At 38.8% G+C, this 18,836-nt stretch overlaps 1 protein-coding gene across 37 annotated transcripts in view; it reads right to left on the minus strand.

Annotated features, from left to right (window-relative positions):
• The window catches only part of LOC146398891 (uncharacterized), a 112,145-nt gene that overhangs the window by 46,334 nt on the left and 46,975 nt on the right, over window positions 1-18,836 (minus strand). For 27 of the 37 annotated variants that reach the window (XM_084979520.1, XM_084979503.1, XM_084979499.1 and 24 more), the window contains 4 exons: window positions 15,222-15,403; window positions 11,202-11,337; window positions 6,459-6,579; window positions 716-799 (listed from right to left, as the gene is read on the minus strand). Coding sequence is in view for 1 of the 37 variants with exons in the window: in XM_084979507.1 (XP_084835633.1) it covers window positions 716-827 (112 nt within the window). In the remaining 36 variants the exon portion in view is untranslated. Of the gene's footprint in view, window positions 1-715; window positions 938-6,458; window positions 6,580-11,201; window positions 11,338-15,221; window positions 15,404-18,836 lie in introns of those variants that run through there. The other 10 variants (XM_084979512.1, XM_084979510.1, XM_084979524.1 and 7 more) reach the window with 3 other exon arrangements.

Consider the following 18,836-nt stretch of genomic DNA (forward strand, 5'->3'; position numbering starts at 1 on the left):
AGAAAACAGAAAATGGCCAACAGGCTTATGACAAGAGGTTAAACCACACTAATGGAACTACAAACCAAAACCACAATAATGTTTCAACCTCATCCCTTAGAGAATGGTTATTATAAACACACACACACACAAGCAATAAATGTTGGAGAGCATGTGGAGAAAAAGGAACATTACTGGTGCAGCCACAGTGGAAAACAGCATGAGATTGCTCAAAAAATTAAAATCAGAACTACAGTGTGACCCAGCAATTCCACTTCTGGCAATTTATCGAAAACACTCGCTTGATGATCATACGCACCTCTATTTCATCACAACAGAGTTACAATCACCAGGACAAGAAAACAACCCAAGCATCTACAGAAGGATGAGCCAAGAAAGATGTGGTATATATCCATCTGCATTTCAGGGAAACATGGAATACTTTTGAGTAGGTCTCAAATATTGCATGAGGCATCCGTATACTTAAAATATATCTGTTGTTTATCTGAAATGCCAATGTAACTGGGCCTATCTTGTTCTTCTCTCTTAAACCTGGGGACAGTCCAATGAACGTGAATGAGAATGGTCAGGGCAGAGATCATCACAGGGTGTCTGGGCTGCTGTGAGGAAAGACTTCAGAGAGCTGGGAAGACAACTGAGTCTTAAGCCGAGAACTCTGTGGGCTCTTCCACTCCTTGCAGAAATTCACAACACACCATCATTACTTGTGACTTACCTTTTGGATGGATCCATGTTTTGTCTGCAGAATAGATCCTAGGTTGCTTGAAGACAGGAACGAGGTGTGTGTTCCCCACTCCACCTAGGACCAACAGGCACACCAAAGGCATGTTAGTAAATCACCGCAGGAACTGAGTCAAAGGGTTTTATCTTCCCAAAGAGTAAAACCATTCTGTTTGGGAAATCACTGTTAACGGCTATTTTCTTTCTTTCAACAATGCAGCCAAGAATCCAGTCTGGAGTTTTTGCAGGCAAATTAGTAATACAGACATGCATTGTCTGTGGTGCAGTAAGTGTCCATGGTAGTGATGTCATGGGCACATTTCAGGTTTTTGAAAGTTGGATGTAGGAGATGGGATTAAGATGGCGGAAGAGGACTGGAGCTCAACTTCTCTCCTAAAAACAACAGAAGTCACGACTAAAGGCTGAGCAATCTTCACCCAAATGGACCAGAAACCTTCAAAAAGACATCCTACTCCGGAAGAGAAAGAGGAGGCCACATCAAGAGGTAGGAGGGATGATTTTGTGATACAAAGAACCCCATACCTCCCAGGTGGGAAGCCCCCCAGACTGGAAACTAACTGGTTCACAGAGACCTACAGGAGTGAGAGTTCTGAGCCCCACATCAAATCCTCACATGCAGGGATCTGGCACTGGGAGAAAGAGCCCCAGAGCATCTGGCATTGAAGGCCAGTGGGGCATGTGTGCAGGAACTCCACGGGACTGGGGGAAAAGGAGACCCCACTCTTAAAAGGCGCACACAGACTTTCACGTGCACCGAGTCCCAGGGCAAAGCAAAGTCTCCATAGGAATCTGGTCAAAACTGAATGCAGTTCTTGGAGAACATCCTGGGAAAACAGGGGTGAATGTGGCTTGTTGCGAGGGAGGGACATTGGGAACAAAGCTCTCAGGAATATTCAGCAGCATGCCTTTCTCTGGAGGGTGGCCATTTTGGCAAAATCTGGCCCCACCAGTCAGTGCTGAGAAGCCCCAGGGCAAACAGCAATCCAGGTAGGATCACAGCCCCATCCCTCAGTAAACAAGCTGCCTAAAGAACCCTCAGGCACACAGACACCTCTAATCCCATCCAGAGACAAAGCCCCACCCACTAGAGGGAGGAGAATCAGAATCAGCCCCACGAACCGGTGGGCAGGCATCAGCCCTTCCCATCAGGAAGCCTACAGCAAGGCTCCATACCAACCTCAGCCACAAGGGGGGCAGACACCAGAAGGAACAGAGGCTACAATTCTATTCCCTGTCAAAAGGTCACTGCACCAAAAACCTATAAAAATGAAAAGACAGAGAACTATAACTCTGATGAGGGAGAAAGGAAAACCCCCAGAATATCAGCTAAGTGATGAGGAGAGTCTCAGCCTCTAGGAAAAAACTTTAGACTGTTGATGCTGAAGATGATGCAAGACATTGGAAATAAACTGGAGGCAAAGATGGGTAGTTAACAGGAAACACTGAGCAAAGAGATACAAGATATAAAACTCAAACAAGAAGAGATGCAAAATACAACAACTGAAATAAAAAATTCACGAGGAGCAGCTAACAGCAGGATACAGGAGGCAGAAGAATGAATAAACGAGGTGGAGGACAGATTAGTAGAAATTATGGGGGAGAGAGGACAAGATGGCAGAGGAGTAGGGGGACACGCTCACCCTTTCCCACAAACACAACAAAAAAAGCACATCTACAGAATAAATGACTTGCACAGAACAGCAACCAATCGCTGGCAGAGGAACCTAAACTCCAGTAACGGCAAGAAGTTCGTGACATTACTGGGCAGATCGGGAGAAAAGAGGAGAGTGAGAGAAGGTGAATCCGAGCGGGATGGGCGCTCCCGAAAGGGAACTGAGGAGGAGAAAGGGATCCCGCACGCTGGAAAGTCACCTCCACGGGGGGAAGATCAAACGAACCAGAGAAATCTCCAGATGCAGAGAAGAGAATAGCAGTAAGTTGGAGTACGGAAAAACCCATCAAGAACCCAACGGACAATCTGAACTATGGGCACAGTCACCAAAAATTGAGATGCCTGGGTGGGGGCTGGGCACCAAGACCTCGGCTCCAGAGGTTAGTCCCAGGGCTGGGGGGGCAGGGCGGAGCGGAAACTGCTTGGAAGTCTAGAAACTTTTTGACCGGGCAGAGACTGCCTGGGAGACTAGAAAACAAAACTGTGGCAGAGGGAGGGAGCAATACTCTAGGGGCGGGGAAGTGGAAAGCTGCATCAGAGGGAACCTGGGAGAAGAGCCTGGTCTGCGCCCGTGCTGGGGAGGGGAGAAAAGAAGGGGTGGGTCCCCATAGAATACCCCCCACACCACAGCAAGCTTACAGGCCCACTAGCTAGCAGAAAGCTGCGCTTCCCAGTGCTTCCCCCCCACCCCCACCACCCCCTATGCTCTCGCTGGACCTGGGGCTACCTGCCATCCAGGAGGGCTGGCCTCAACAATTGCCTGAAGCCTACCACCACAGGGGCTGTCCCTGCACAGGCCTGCTTGCCCTTTGGAGGGGCTACACTTCCGCAGAGCAGCACCAATCACCACCAGCCCCCGAGAAAAGGCCTGCAGCCCAGAAAAGCTAGAACAAGCCTAGCCAGGCTGTGAATAAGTCTGCCTAATTCTCAGATGGTTTTTCTGAGACGGGCTGCCCTGGGGAGGAGCCTCTTGGATTTCCAGCGGCCCTGCTACCCGCCCAAGGCCCCAGGGGGTGCCAAGCTCTAGAGGATCAGCTGCATACCATCACCAGCCCTCAGAAAATATTCCACGGCAGTGACAAGGCAAACACTGCCCGGCCACTGAGGGTACAACTCCACCAGGAAAAAGAAAACAACAAGCAAGATGAAGAAGCTGAGAAACCACCCCCAGTCAAACCAACAGGAGAACTCACCTCAAACAGTCAACAATGAAACAGATCTCTGCAGACTGACAGACCTGGAGTTCAAAAGAGAAATAGGGAAAATACTGAAGGAATTAAGAGAAGATATGAACAGTAACGCAGATACCCTCAGAAAGGAACTAGAAAATATAAGGAGGAGCCATGAGAAACTAGAACATTCATTTGCAGAGACGCAAACTGAACTAATGGCAGTAAAAACCAGAATGAATAATGCAGAAGAACAAATCAGTGATATGGAAGATAGAATAATGGAAATCACTCAATCCGGTCAACAGACAGAAAACCGAATCAAAAAACTGGAAAGCAATATAAGAGACCTATGGGATAATAGAAAGCTGGCCAATCTACGCATAATAGGAATTCCAGAAGGAGTAGAAAATGATAAGGGGATGGAAAATATATTTGAAGAAATTATCGATGGAAACTTCCCAAATCTAAAGGATACTGGGTCCAAGATACAAGAAGCACAGAGGGCCCCAAACAAACTGAACCCAAACAGACCCACACCAACACACATCATAATAAAGATGGCAAAAGTTAGTGATAAAGAGAGGATCCTAAAGGCAGCAAGAGAAAAACAGAATGTTACCCACAAGGGAACCCCCATAAGAATATCAGCTGATATCTCTACAGAAACACTACAGGCCAGGAGGGAATGGCAAGAGATATTTAAAGTGCTAAAAGGAAAAAATATGCAATCTAGAATACTCTATCCAGCAAGAATATCATTTAAAATAGAAGGGGAAATAAAAATTTTTCCCAACAAACGAAAACTTAAAGAATACAGCAACACAAAACCCAGGTTAAAGGAAATTTTGAAAGAGCTTCTCTAAACCAAAAAGAAAGGAAGGAAAGGGAAGAAAAAAGAAGAGAAAAAAAAAAGAAGAAGAGAAAGAACTAGGACTGAGGAAAACGCAATCAGAGAGCCGTCACTCAAATAAGGCAGCATACAGATTATATAAGAAAAAAGAAAGCTTTATAGTTCTATGCCAAACTTCACAAAGAAAATATGTGTCATTGTGTGGCACATATTATATGGTAACAGTACTCACGTACCTTTCTGTAAATTTGGGAGAAGTAAGCTATGGAAATGTAGTTGTGTCATTTGTGAACAATGAAATTATAATTAAAAAATACATTCCTATTTTCCATCCAAAGTTTATTTATATTTCATTGGCTAATTCTAAACTTGGCGTGTAAGCTGTTCCAGGGTGAAACAGAAAAACGTAATGAAAGATGAGCCCAAGTCTCACAAAAATAGAAGAGTTTTACTTGATAACATTCCAAAAGATATGAATTCTAATTTGGTTTAGTATTGCAACCACTGTCCAAATCAAATAGTAGTAGTCCAAGACCTCTATGAAGTGCATTTATTAAAAACTGAATGTTAGTGTATTATTACTCTGAAGTTGTGACAACCCATTATCCTTGGAAGTCACTGAAACATGCATCAAAGATACAAACAGGCTTCTTAGAAGAAGGAGTTAAGGCATTTTTGGCTGAACACTCAGCACAGAAGATATTTCCACATTGTCTGCAGTGATGCTGTAAACAACAACAACAAAAAAAAAACATTTTCAAGCATAAAAACTATACCAAAATTATGAGACTACAAGAATAGGCCAACTGCACTTTGAAAGTATACTATTTCAAGGTTTATTTAATAACAAATCTCAATGCTGATTTAATCCTTTGATTAATTTGAATGCTTACTAGTTATATACTACACTAAAAATTTCAATATGAGATTGATCTTAGAATTTTCAAAAAACCATGCGAGGTATTTTTAAAGTGTTAATAAAACAGTCCTATCAGGTGAAAAACTATTTCTACTTGCCAAATATTTCAGGCATCATTTCTACAATCAGAATATAAATTTGAAACATCACATGATGGTATTATTTAAAATGATTTTTTTAATCTCTGCTTTTTCTTCCTTTAAAATAACTCAATGATGATAAAATGTATGAGTTTAATAATGATGCTGTGGTTCAGAAAATGATTATTCTAGAAAGTGAATCAGTAGGAAGGCAACAAATGAATTTAAAGTTAAAATATATGCTAATCAGAAACTAGACTGCATAAATTTAATTGTTCTACGTAGTTATAAGTTAAAGTTAATAAATGGCAAAACTTTTAAAGTCTATCAAATGCAGGACAATTCTGATGGTTAAAACAGTCAACTGTGGAATAAAATCCCATCTCACTGTGACTGAAAAGCCTTTCCCACAGGTGCTTCAGCTCTGTACTTCATTGTCGTTAGCCCACTTTCTATTCAGTGTTTGTGTAGGTCTGATCTATTTTAAAAAGTTTCAGCACATTATAATATTCCACACTTTTAAGAATGATTGGTGCCCAAGTTTTCAAATGGATAACATTTTGAAAATCAGAAATAATTTGGTCATCTTCCATTATCAAAAAGTGCTACAATCTTAAGTCTGAATGACAATAAAGCAAAGCAAATTTTATCTCTCAAAAGCACTGGAAATTTCTAACCTTTGGTAATTTCCCATTTATTCTAACCCTAGGGAGCAATCCTTCCTTGAGACTCCAAGCATATATATTCAGATCACTTCTTTAACACACAGCAACTCATTCATGCCTTTGTGTTCTTGACTTCTCCTAATACTGACAATTCATGAATGACATGTCTCTATAATCCTTGGAATCCCTGAAGTCTTTAAATCTTGTATTTAATTACCTATAACACCTACAATATTATTACACAGACAGCAGCCATTTAAAAGTATGTATATATGAGATTTTTTAATGTTCAAAATATGCTTTTTACTAAGAGGTAAATTCTAGACTAAAAAACTGCTGCACATCACCAGGCGACTTACCTGAAGGGACTGATTCTCTTTGCCCAGCTCCTGCACTGCTGCAGTTTTATTATCCAGCTTTCTTTGCAACTCTAGTACTTTGGTTTGAAGCTTTTCTATTTTACCTTCTCCTTTAAGACACCTAGAACAAATCACAAAAACATTAAAAAAATAATTAAAGACCCCCCAACACAGATAATGAACTACTTTAGCAGTCTGAAGCATAATACATGAATTTCAACCATCTGTTGTAATGAGTAGTTTCTAAATGGCTACTTAAATACCTGTTGGAGCACTATTCTCAAGACTTCAGTTTTTTTCAATGTGCAATATGTAAGTCTTTATCACTTAGAATGGAAATAAATTATTTTTATTAGACATCAGTCACCTTTCTGGTAGTGCCCTTCTTTCATCATGATTATTCTGAACTGTTGCTTCCAATACCATGATTTTTCCCTGTAAGTCATCCATCTGCTTTTTTTTTTTTTTTTTCTTTTCTAGAGCCACACCTCGCAGCATATGGAGGGCCAAAGCCACAGCAACGGGGGATCCCAGCTGCATTTGCGGCCTACACCACAGCTCATGGCAACGCCGGATGCTTAACCCACTGAGCAAGGCCAGGGATCGAACCCACAACCTCATGGTTCCTAGTCAGATTCGTTAACCACTGAGCCACGACGGGAACTCCCCCATCTGCTTCTTGAGCTCACTGACTCACTGCTGACTGGACTGCCACTCCTTCTTTACAGTGCCCAGGTTTTCATTTAATGCAGCTATCTGCATGGTATGTTTAGCCTAGTTTTCCTCATGCTTCTGCACTGCTACTTCTTTTTCTTTTCTTTCAGAATGCTGAGAATAGGAAAAACGGTGAGTAAAAAAAATCTATTACAAAAATAAAGTAAAAAAAATAAATTTGTCGAATTTAAAATACCAGCTGCATAACTACTACTACTTCTTTGGGAAAGAAGACACTAGTAGAATGGATTCCACAAATATCTGTGTATTTTGAACTGGCTTAAAGGCCACAATGCTGAAATGATGTTCAGCAGGTTTCTTATAAAATCAAGCTGAAGTAAATCAATTTAAGATTTTCCTTTTTTCCACTACAGCAGAAGAATAACCATAATCAGGGATAGCAAGGTGCCCTGGAGATAAAGCTCGACTTTTCTTATGTCTTAAATTACACATGCATCCCTTGGTCTCCATCAACATGCCAAAAACACAATACTTCAAATCACTGTGTGAACCTGAAATTGCAATTCAATGAAAACATTCCACAGTCAAGTTATCTGGGGCTATTTGGACCTCATTCACTAGAGGAAAGCCAGATGCTTCCCATTTGGCACACGCAAGTTAGGGAGGGGAAAGTAGACTTTTGGTCACACAATTGGTCATCACAATTCCCAACTGAAATCTCCACTTCCCCTTATCAGCATTCACTGTGACCAAAAAAATGAGTTCAATATAACTAACGTTCATGCCATCTACCGCAGACTACATAGTTAGAGGTTAGTTTGTTTTACTGGCACTAAAAGGTTTTGTTTTTTTTTTAATTATGTTCTACTGAACTTTCACTTACATAAGCCAAAAATTATATTTCCTATCACATGTCAGCTATTTAAGTCAATCAGATCAGTCTTAAATTGAACAGTAAAGTGTCAGTTGAGCACTTGAATTATAACTTTTAAGTAGAAAAATCCTCTCTCACTGAATTAATTTACAAAATCAATTACAAAACCTCCCATTGTACTGTACAGCAAAGGGAACTATATCTAATCTTGGGATAGAACATGATGGATGATACTACAGGAAGAGGAATGTGTATATATGGATGACTGGGTCACTTTGCTGTACAGCAGCAATTGGCACATGATTAGGAATGAACTGTACCTTAAAAAAAAAATAAAAAAACACACCTCCCACCATTAACTTACTGACCAGTTTAGCTCCCTTCTCCATAAATTCTTTCCTCAGTTCAACTTCTTCCTTTTTCATCTGCTTTTTTTCCCACTGTACAGCAAGGGGATCAAGTTATCCTTACATGTATACATTACAATTACATTTTTCCCCACCCTTTCTTCTGTGGCAACATGAGTATCTAGACAAAGTTCTCAATGCTATTCAGCAGGATCTCCTTGTAAATCTGTTCTAAGTTGTGTCTGATAAGCCCAAGCTCCCGATCCCTTCCACTCCGTCCCCCTCCCATCAGGCAGCCACAAGTCCCTTCTCCAAGTCCATGATTTTCTTTTCTGAGGAGATGTTCATTTGTGCTGGATATTCGATTCCAGTTATAAGTGATGTCATATGGTATTTGTCTTTGTCTTTCTGGCTCACTTCACTCAGGATGAGATTCTCTAGTTCCATCCATGTTGCTGCCAATGGCATTATGTCGTTCATTTTTATGGCTGAGTAGTATTCCATTGTGTATATATACCACCTAAATTCCACCTTCAGTGAAATGGTTCTTTGGGGCACTACTACACAATCTTCTCAGTCCTAACAAATTTGCTACTCCTTGCCCCAAACAAAAAAAAAAAGAGATTTAAGTATTTTAGGAAGAAAAACAATTATAAAAACAGAATCTCTTAAAATCTTAATTCTAAACTTAGATATTTTGAAGTTTGCTATCTATAACTCTTTTATTTTTTGTCTTTTTGCCTTTTCTAAGGCCACTCCTGCAGCATATGGAGGTTCCCAGGCCAGGGGTCTAATCAGAGCTGTAGCCACCCACCTGCACCACAGCCACAGCAACACAGGATCTGAGCCACATCTGTGACCTACACCACAGCTCACGGCAATGACGGATCGAGGCCAGGGATTGAACCCACAAACTCGTGGTTCCTAGTTGGATTTGTTAACCACTGAGCAATGATGGGAACGCACATAATTCTTTTAATTGATAGCTTTCTTGATTAGCATCTCAATAAAATCTAAATTTTTAGGGTTACTTCTCATTATTTAGTCATCTGAAAACAGAAGTAACAGTTTCAATATATGTATAGATATTCTGCAACACAAAAGCACTGAGAGCAAGAATATTTGTCAAAAATAACAAAACAATGGTTCCTGGCATAAAGTATGTTTTTTTTTTCTTTTTATGGCTGCACCCACATCATATGGAAGTTCCCAGGCCAGGGATTGAATCTGAGCTGCAGTTGTGACCTAAGCCAAGGCAATTCCCACTGCTCTTGGAATCAAACCTGACACCTCTGCAGCAACCCGAGCCATTGCAGTTTGATTCCTAACCCACTGGGCTATGGTGGGGACTCCCACAAAGTATGTTCTTAATAAATAAATGTGTGTGTGTGTATATATATACACTTTTTTTTAACAAGCACTAAAAAATACAGAGGAAAAACAATGATTATCTTCACATATCTTTATGCTTTCTTGCTTGTGAGACTTAGGTTCTTCACTCAATTTAGCAATTTATTTTTCTTGTCCACATTTAATTTCCTCAATCTCTGCCAATTTAGATTTTTCATTTACTAGTTCTTTTTCAGTGACTATAGAAAAATAACTTATTAAAAAAATAATTTTAACTACTTAACTGAAAATTAACAAAAATGACTGCTACTGTTTATGACTGTCTCTGCCCCTTTAACCTAAGTTAACTTGAGCAAATTACCTACCTTCTCTTGTTCCTGTGTCCTTGTTTATACAATATGAACAATAATAATGTTATAAGGACTAAATAGTTAATACTATAAAGTAAATAGTGTCTGGCCAAACTTGAGCTAAAACACCTTCTTATGCTTATTAATATTATTACTCTCACTATCTTTACATAAGGCACCTAAAGAGGAGAACTATATGTCTAATCTAATCTCTATACCACATAGCTCCTTTTAATCCTCATTTTATAGGTAAAGGGACAAAGGCTTAGAAAAGTTCAATAATCTATTAGAAGTAGAACCAAAACTAAAACAAGAGCTGCATGATCTCATGCCCTTGTAATTAAAGGCCTGTAAACTATAGTTCTGTCAGAATTTTCTAAACTTGTGGCATAAGTCATAAATTTCATTCCAGCTTCACCGGTCCCATCCCCACAAAAACATCCCCCTAGTTTTTAGTTGAAGATAATTTCCAGGAACTGCACAATTAACAGATATACATACAAGTGCGCACACACACACACACACACACACACACACAAATATCTTCATAAATTGTACACTTAAGAATATTCTATCCACTGATGGAAATACATGATCTCAGTTATGAAACCAAAAATCAAATGTTTCTTAGAATCTGCATTTATCTTTTATATAGAAATATAACTGATCATTATGTGTACTGGTCATATAACCAGTACTTTCAACTTTATAACTTAGCATCATTTATATAAAATAAACCCACACTTCCTCTTAGAAAAAAGCTGGTTATTAATATTAAGAATTCTTAACACACTCAATTATTCCTAGACCTTTCATACCTGATTTCTATATCCAGAGGATAACATGTTATATGAGAAATAATTGAGGAGCTATAGTATCTTTTTTTGAATAACCAAGGGTCTATGATATAAAAAAACAGACTCCTTTGTATAACTAAAAAGAGCAATAAGAAATGGCAAGGAAGCTGTAAAGAATAACCTCCTAGGATTAGAATTACAGTCACCAAGAGTCTCTTATTTATAACCTTGATGCCCATCTTAGCTGTTGAATATAAGGTGATGCCTTTACTGGTTAAGAGGTTTGACTAGATGATCTCTATGGCCATTGTAACTCTGAAGATTCTAGATTTAGTTAGAAAATAAAATACCTTTTCTTTCTGAACATCTTGTAGTGGTTTCTACTGCTCCTTCAACTGCTCTTCTTTCTTGGCTGAATCTTGCTCCAAAGAAGTCCTGGCAGTCTTCAGTTCTCGAATCAGTTTATTTTGGTTTCCAATTTGATTCCTGTTTGAAATCAAGCCCTCCTATGCTAGAGAAAGCGTCTCTTTCACAGACTTATAAAAAAATTTCCCCAGATTATTATATGTCATTGTTTAGTAAATTTCTATAGAAACATAACAGTTAACATATGCACAGTAGAAAGCAGTACACTCTAAAAAGATAGTATGTTATGCCCTTGAGCAAGATAATATACAAACTCCAAAATGCCTGTGGTTTAAATAGCTGCCTATAACATTGTAAACTCTCACAAAAACCTAATGACTAAATCTTTTAAAATCAAGCTCAAAATCTGTGCTACTATTTTCTGAAGATGCCAAGACATACTCTTCGACTTTGCCTCTAAATATTCATTTGTGTCATTCAGCAATACACTGCTATATATTCCTTTTCCTGGCTGCAGGCCAGGATATTTTCATCTGCTCAGGATCTTTTTACATTGGAGAACTCCTTCTCTCATTTAGTGGTTTTACTGGGGCTACTTTAACCCACTGACTCCCACCAGAATAAGCAAATTCCTGAGTAGAACAAATACCAAACCTGATCCTGGAATACCCTAAACACATAGTAGTGTAGCCACAAAGGAATTTCTGCATTATTCTGTGGTAGCTTTTTTTGGTCCAAAAATTTTTCTTTTTTCAAAATAAAATTTTAGAAATTTTAGTTGTTACTTATTCTTGATATCTGATGAAATGATATAAGGAATAGTATTAGGCTAACAAGGTTTATATTTAATTTTAAACTTACTATCCTAGAATTCTCACTTCATTCACGGTACAAAATCTATAGTTAAATTCCATTTCTATGAACTTTCTTGACAAGAAAGAATAACCTACAGCATGGCCAATTTGGAATACCCAGTCACAAACTTTAGTATTTCATTAATAATCCAGCAGATGGGGCTAAAGGCGTAGATCAAGCCAGCCGGACTTGCATTTCACTGGTGTCCAGATACACCACATGCCCACAGATGGCACCCCTGACTTGGGTGTCATGTTACATGGTTCTGAACTTCTTCCTTTTCTCTCTTGTACACAAGATTATTTAACAAATACGATGCTGTGTGGGAGAAATTGACAGAACACTAAACCAACTATAATGGAAAAAATAAGAATCATAAAATTGAAAAAATCACGGAAGCAAAAGAATGGCCAATAACCATCCTTTATTCTGACCTATAAATTTGATTTGAATGTTCCTAGGAATTCCTTTTATTAAGTAGTTCAGATAACTTCTCACTTTGGAAGGAATTAAATGTCAATACTTCTATTAAAAAAAAATTTAGTGAAATGATGGTAAAAGAATCATGAATCAGAAGAGCTGAGATCCAGTCACAGTTCTGTTATTGTGCAAACATTAGGCCTGTCACCAGCCAAGCAGGGCTTCAGTCTCACAGGCAGAAGGAAGCTTTGGAAGAAAGATCTATTCATGGCCTCTCAGCAGTTGTAAAACTCCATGGCAGCCTTAGCCCTCTGTCTTTCTCTTCTTCCCATATTTACATTTGCATTCTTTCAGGTATAAAATTAGAACAAGACATAGCATTTTAGACAAAAATAGTTGGCTTAATGAAAAAATACTGATTTAAAAGATCTAAGACTTGTTGTTATTCTCATGCGTAAATAACATACATATGAAGAAAAAGTGTGATTTCTGTAGATCTTTTACAGTCAGTCTTTAGATATCATCTTCTCTGTCACCAAATAGTCCTTCCAGTTCATCTGCATTTCCCATCCTTCCTCCTACCAGCTCAAGCCACCATCATCTTCACTTGGACTATGGCACAGTCTCCTCTGTCTCATCCCCACATTCACCCAGGTTCCCCTACAATCCATCCTTATCCTGCTGCCAGTTATTGGCCTAAATAAAATACAAATCCTTGCAAATCCTCCTTCTTTTAGGATAAAGTCCAAACTCTTCCACCAACCCTCCCCAACTTTCAATAGTGTTCTAAAGGGAAAAAAAATAGTAATTTAAAGCTACTTAGAGAATACAGCAAGTAAGATGCTTTCTAAATGTCGAGGTGGTATTTTTTTCCTTAAAACAACTTGTTGATTTTGAACTTGATATATATAAAATATCTAATTGTTGGCCCTATGAAAATTCTTTTACCCAATCTCCTGTTTCTTTGTCAGATCATTAGTCACCAACAATTCCTTCACCTCCTCTCTACCTATATGTTATTCATCCTTTTTGTTTCATTGTCTCTCTCCCATTAATCTCTTCTGTTCCAACCTTTTTAACCCCAGTCATAATCAATTCACACCTAGACTGCTGGAGTTTATGGAGGAGGAAGGGAGACAGCCTCTTTAATCTCCATGGCACTAATTTACCTCAGGTCCAAACTAAGCTGTCTTTAAACAACTTCCAGGTTAAGTTGCCTACAAATTTTTTTTTTTTCATTTTATTCCTCTGCTTAGATGACTCTTCTCCTCTCCCCCAAATATAAACTCCAGTCATCCCTGCTAGGCATCTAAGATACTTCACAATTTGAACCCAACCTTTTAAACTTCCAGACACCAACCATCACTCTGGCAAGACAATTATGTTGACTCCCAGCTTTGCTGGTTCCTGCTGCAGCGCCTTTTCTCAAATGTGCCCCTGAGTGAACGGATCTCTCTCAGGACTCTGGGTATTCAAATTCTTAGATCCTTCAGGACCTGGTCAAGTCCTACCTCCTTCATAAAGCCTTCCCTAAAACAGCTTATGAATAAAACATAGTATATTTATGTATATTATAAATATTCTGTGATTTGACAAAATTTGTCAATAAGGCACTTTATACAAAGAAACAAACAAACAAAAAACCATACACATTAAAGGATCAAAAAGCATAATATTTCACCACGACAAAAAAGAGGACTGGCTAAGTCTTCTTTGAGAGAATAGAAATGTTCCATCTCCTGTAGAGAACTGATAACTTAATGCTACATAAAAATTATTTACCTTTTTTGTATATCATTCATTTTAATGATACTTTATCTAATCAAATAGTATTGCCAAGGACAAGGTATCCAGATATGTTTAGATAATTAAGGTTAAATTTACTTTGAGTTATAATCTCCCGATTTTAACCATTATGCATTCCAATAGTCTTGGGAAGTTAACAAATCCATAAAATTAAAGTCAGTCTTTCTTGAGAAGCAACAATAAAATTGCTTCCATTTTCACAAGTGGTTTACATTGAAAACTCCTTGGATTTTCTAACAGCAGTCCTTTATAAGTTATTGTTTTTACATAGGCAGCAAAGTCCTTTGATAAGCTAATACGACAGTTAACATATTTCCAAATTGTTTCACTATTAAAAGATACATTTGTATGGGGTTTTGTGGTTGTTTTTAAATGGCCACACCCATGGCATATGGAAGGTCCCAAGCCAGGGATTGAATCTGAGTGGCAGCTGTCCTTGAACCCCCTGCTCCAGGCCAGGGATCAAACCCATGCCTCCCCAAGGCACTGCAGTAGAATTCTTTTTCTTTTCTCTTTTCCTTTCTTCCTTCCTTTTCTTCCTTGCCTTTTTAGGGCTGCACCCATGGATATGGAAGTTCACAGGCTAAGGGACAAATCAGGGCTACAGTTGCCAGCCTACACCACAGCAACACGGGACCCAAGCTGCATCTGCGACCTACACCACAGCTCATGGCAACACTGGAACCTTAACCCACTAAGAAAGGCCAGGGATCAAAACCTCACCTTCATGGATACTAGTTGGGTTTGTTACCACTGAGCCACGACACGAATTCCCACAACTTATTTTTTAAAAAGCATATTTCTCCAAAAATAATTCAAAAGAAAACAAGTATGATATTCCACAAATACTAACATTCCCTGCCCATCTGGGTTCAGATCAATCATTTAATATTTATCAATAACATAGTGAGTTTTTATGATACCTTGAGATCTTGCTTGTGGCAAGAAGTTCAGATTCCTTCCCATAGAAATCAGACTGAAGCTGCTTTAGATTTTCCTGATTTTTTTCATAGGCATTTTGTAACACTGATATTTTCTCTTTCTCTGCTGCAAGTTCCTGTGCTGCTTGTGTTGACTGCTGCTGTAGTTTATTCTCAAGTTCTATCTGAAACATACAAGTTATTTAAAACAGTATGCATACAAAAATCCAGTTACAAATACAGAATGAAATCCAATAACTAAGATTCCTGAGAACAAACTAAAGTTATGTCTTAAAATTCTACTGTAATAAAGAGTATCTTACTTAGAAATACAAAATTAAAGAATTACAAAATCTGACAAGTCCCAATTAAAAAAAGAATTAAGTAAAGAAAAAAATATTTTCACTGGTAAGTGTCAAGTACCAAGGTCTCAGGAGACTGAGAGTAACAACTACTTTCCGATGGAAGATAGAGTGCTATGCATGCTTTAGAAGATGCTGAAAGTTAAGGTTGAACTAGAGGAATTTTCTGCATGAAAGAATTTCAAAGCCATTACTGAGCTCAAGTGTATTGTTTCTGCTCCCTAAAATTCAAGAATGACCCAAGAAATTTCTAAGGGCATGTTCATTAACATCAAGGCAGAAAAAGAAATGAAAATCCTGCAAAGGTCCAACTCCTCTAAACTTGTTTTCAGTCTTTAAGAAGATTCAAGAGATGTGCACAAATTATGATGTAATTAGAAGATATGTATGTATAGTATGAGAAGAAGCACTTGGCTTTTAAAATAAACTTACTACTTCCATGAACCTGCTGTTGAATTTATCAGCAACCTTTTTGTTCCACAATCCAATATTCATGTTCTTGTCCACATCTTACTGAACATTCCAGCAGTCCTTAAAATAGCTGATGATGGTCCCTGCTAGAAACATTTCTTGAACCTGGTTTCCAAAACATCTTGTGTTTTAGGTTAACCTATTACCTCACTGGTTATTCTTCCTTCCTAAAATCTCTTACTACTGCCTTTGATCGCTCTGTAGTACAAGACCCCAGGGTTCCATCCCTAGGCTGCTTTTATTCTATAAACAGTCTCTCTTTAGAATATCCTAACTAGACTCATAGCTTTAAGTACTTTATTTACAGTTGACTTCTGAATTTAAGTCTCTAGCTCCAACCTCTGCCTGAACTTTGAGCTCATTATATCAAAGGACTTCCCAGACATCTTCCCTTGACTGACTGATAGATATCTACCTCAAGCAGAATTCTTGACTCCTGACAACAATCCTCCTCCTCAAAAAGCTACTATTTCCCCCAATAAATATGGCCATCCATCCACCTTCACAAGCCAGAAACCTAGAGTTATTCCTGACTCTTCTTTCCAGCATCTCTCACCATCCAATCTATCAGCAAGCCCTGATGATTTAACTTCCAAAAGACACTTCCAAATCATTCACTTGTAACATGTTAGTTCATGCCATCATCATGGACTTTCTGGACTACTGCAATAGTTTTTCAGTGCCCTCCTTGCTTGCTCCTTTATCTCCCTTCAGTCATATCCCATCATTTTCTGCTCAAAATTTCCTAATTGATTCTAATTGTCCTTCAAATAAAATATATCATTCTGTTATAATCTACAAGTTTGCATGTTTATGCTTTGTCTGCTTCGCTGAGCTCAGCTCATATGACTCTTCCTCTCTCCTACTATACTTGTTTTTAGAAACTACCATGCTTGCTGTAGCCAAAGATCTCTGTACTTGTTCTCCTGAGCACTGTATGTATGGCTCGTGTATTTCATGTACCAGCTCAAACCTCTTCAGAGAAGCTTCTTTGATCACCCAGCCTTTTAGCAGGGCTAAATCCATCACTGTCTTTTGTGAAGCCTCTTCCCCCCTCAAGAAGGTGTAAATCCATGAGAACAGGTTACTTGTATGCTCACAGCCACATCTCCAACACCCAGAAATGTGCCCATGGCATAAAATACATACCTAGTAATATTTCTTGAATGAGTGAATGACAAATAGATGGGAAGTGGACAAATAGAGCCCAAAACTCCACTAAGAGGATCTTATAATAGTCCATATAAGACAAAACCTGGACAAAGATTATGGAAGTTGGGAAATAAGAAAAGGAGATAGAGGAGTCCCACTGTGGTGCTGTGGGTGAAGCAATCTCGCATGGCTACAGCTGTGGCATAGGCTGCAGCTGCAGCTCAGATTCAGTGCCTGGCCCAGGAACTTCTGAGTGCCATGGGTGCAGCCAAAAAAAAAAAAAATAAAAAGAGACAGGTGCAACTGAGTTAGGAAGCAGATTGCTGGGAGATGGTGGGGAAGGGGATGCCTAAGGGGGGGAAGGGCATTGATCACCCATACATTATCAGATAATACCCCATATCCCCTCCAATGATTCTTCATTATGACATTATTTTTCATGTTGAAGACTATACTGCATTTTTTTTTTTGGTAGACTACTACTTTAACATCACCCCCCCACAAATCCAGATTTCTTTCTCTTTATTCACCAAAGTACTCTACAAAGTCTTAACAATGATCATCATTGCCCTCTGGGGCTTATATTTGGACCTTCATTTTATCAACTCCAAATGACAGGCTCATTCATTGATTCATCCATTCATTCTTTTTAAATCACTGATAGCTTATTTGTTAGAAAACACAGTTCTCTGATTTTGGAAATTCAAATTTATTAGTGGGTAGGTTAAAAAAAACAACAGGTCAATGTAACAGTTTGATAATTATTTTAATGGAATTAAATCCAACATTCCAAAGGAGAATACAGGAGGGTCCGTCATTTGCAATTTACCCTTCACACAGTGATCAGTTTTTGTACTAAAACAGGTCTGATCACATTTCCCCCTTCTTAAAAACCTTTAACCTTCCAATATCAAGTATTTAATGTAGAAACAGTTATCCATCTACTCTGATCTTACTTCACCCAATTCTGTAGCCTTATCTCCCCTCACTTCTCCACTTACCATGTATTCCAATAGCGAACCTCCTATAATGACATCTTTTTAAGTTTCAAAAACTTTGCTAGTATTGCTTCCTCCTTGAAATATCTGCTTTCTTCATTTATTTAGGGCAGAACCCATGGCATATAGAAGTTCCCAGGCTAGGGGACAATTCGGAGCTGAGGCTGCCAGCCTACACCACAGGCATGGCAACACCAGATTCAAGCCGCATCTGTGCCACAGCTTCTGGCAATGCTGGATCCTTAACCCACTGAGCAGGGCCAGGGATCAAACCCGAATTCTCATGGGTACTGGTCAGGTGCGTTACCACTTAGCCACAATGGGAACTCCTTCTTCCTTTTTTTTAACTTTTCAAAATTATAATCATCTTTAAAGATCCAGTTGAAATGCCAGCTCCTCTAAAAAGCCAGCCAAAACTTCTACTGAGCTCTATTTTTTTCTCTTTTTTATTACAATTTTCTTTGTCCTTACGTACCAGCTTCCTCATTTAATTATAAGCTACTTAAGAATAGGGGCCATATCCTATTCAATCTGTATTCCCACATTAGGTTTCAAATAAAGTTGCTGTAGGAACCGATAACTTACAGCCGTGCTGGATCCTTGTTCAGTGGTTCCCAAACAATCACATTAAAAAA

This window comes from Sus scrofa, chromosome 10 (assembly GCF_054392235.1).
Source record: "Sus scrofa isolate SSC_HxYL_T2T_F1_AM1 chromosome 10, Sscrofa_HxYL_maternal_Yorkshire_Landrace_v2.0, whole genome shotgun sequence".
Taxonomy (NCBI): domain Eukaryota; kingdom Metazoa; phylum Chordata; class Mammalia; order Artiodactyla; family Suidae; genus Sus; species Sus scrofa.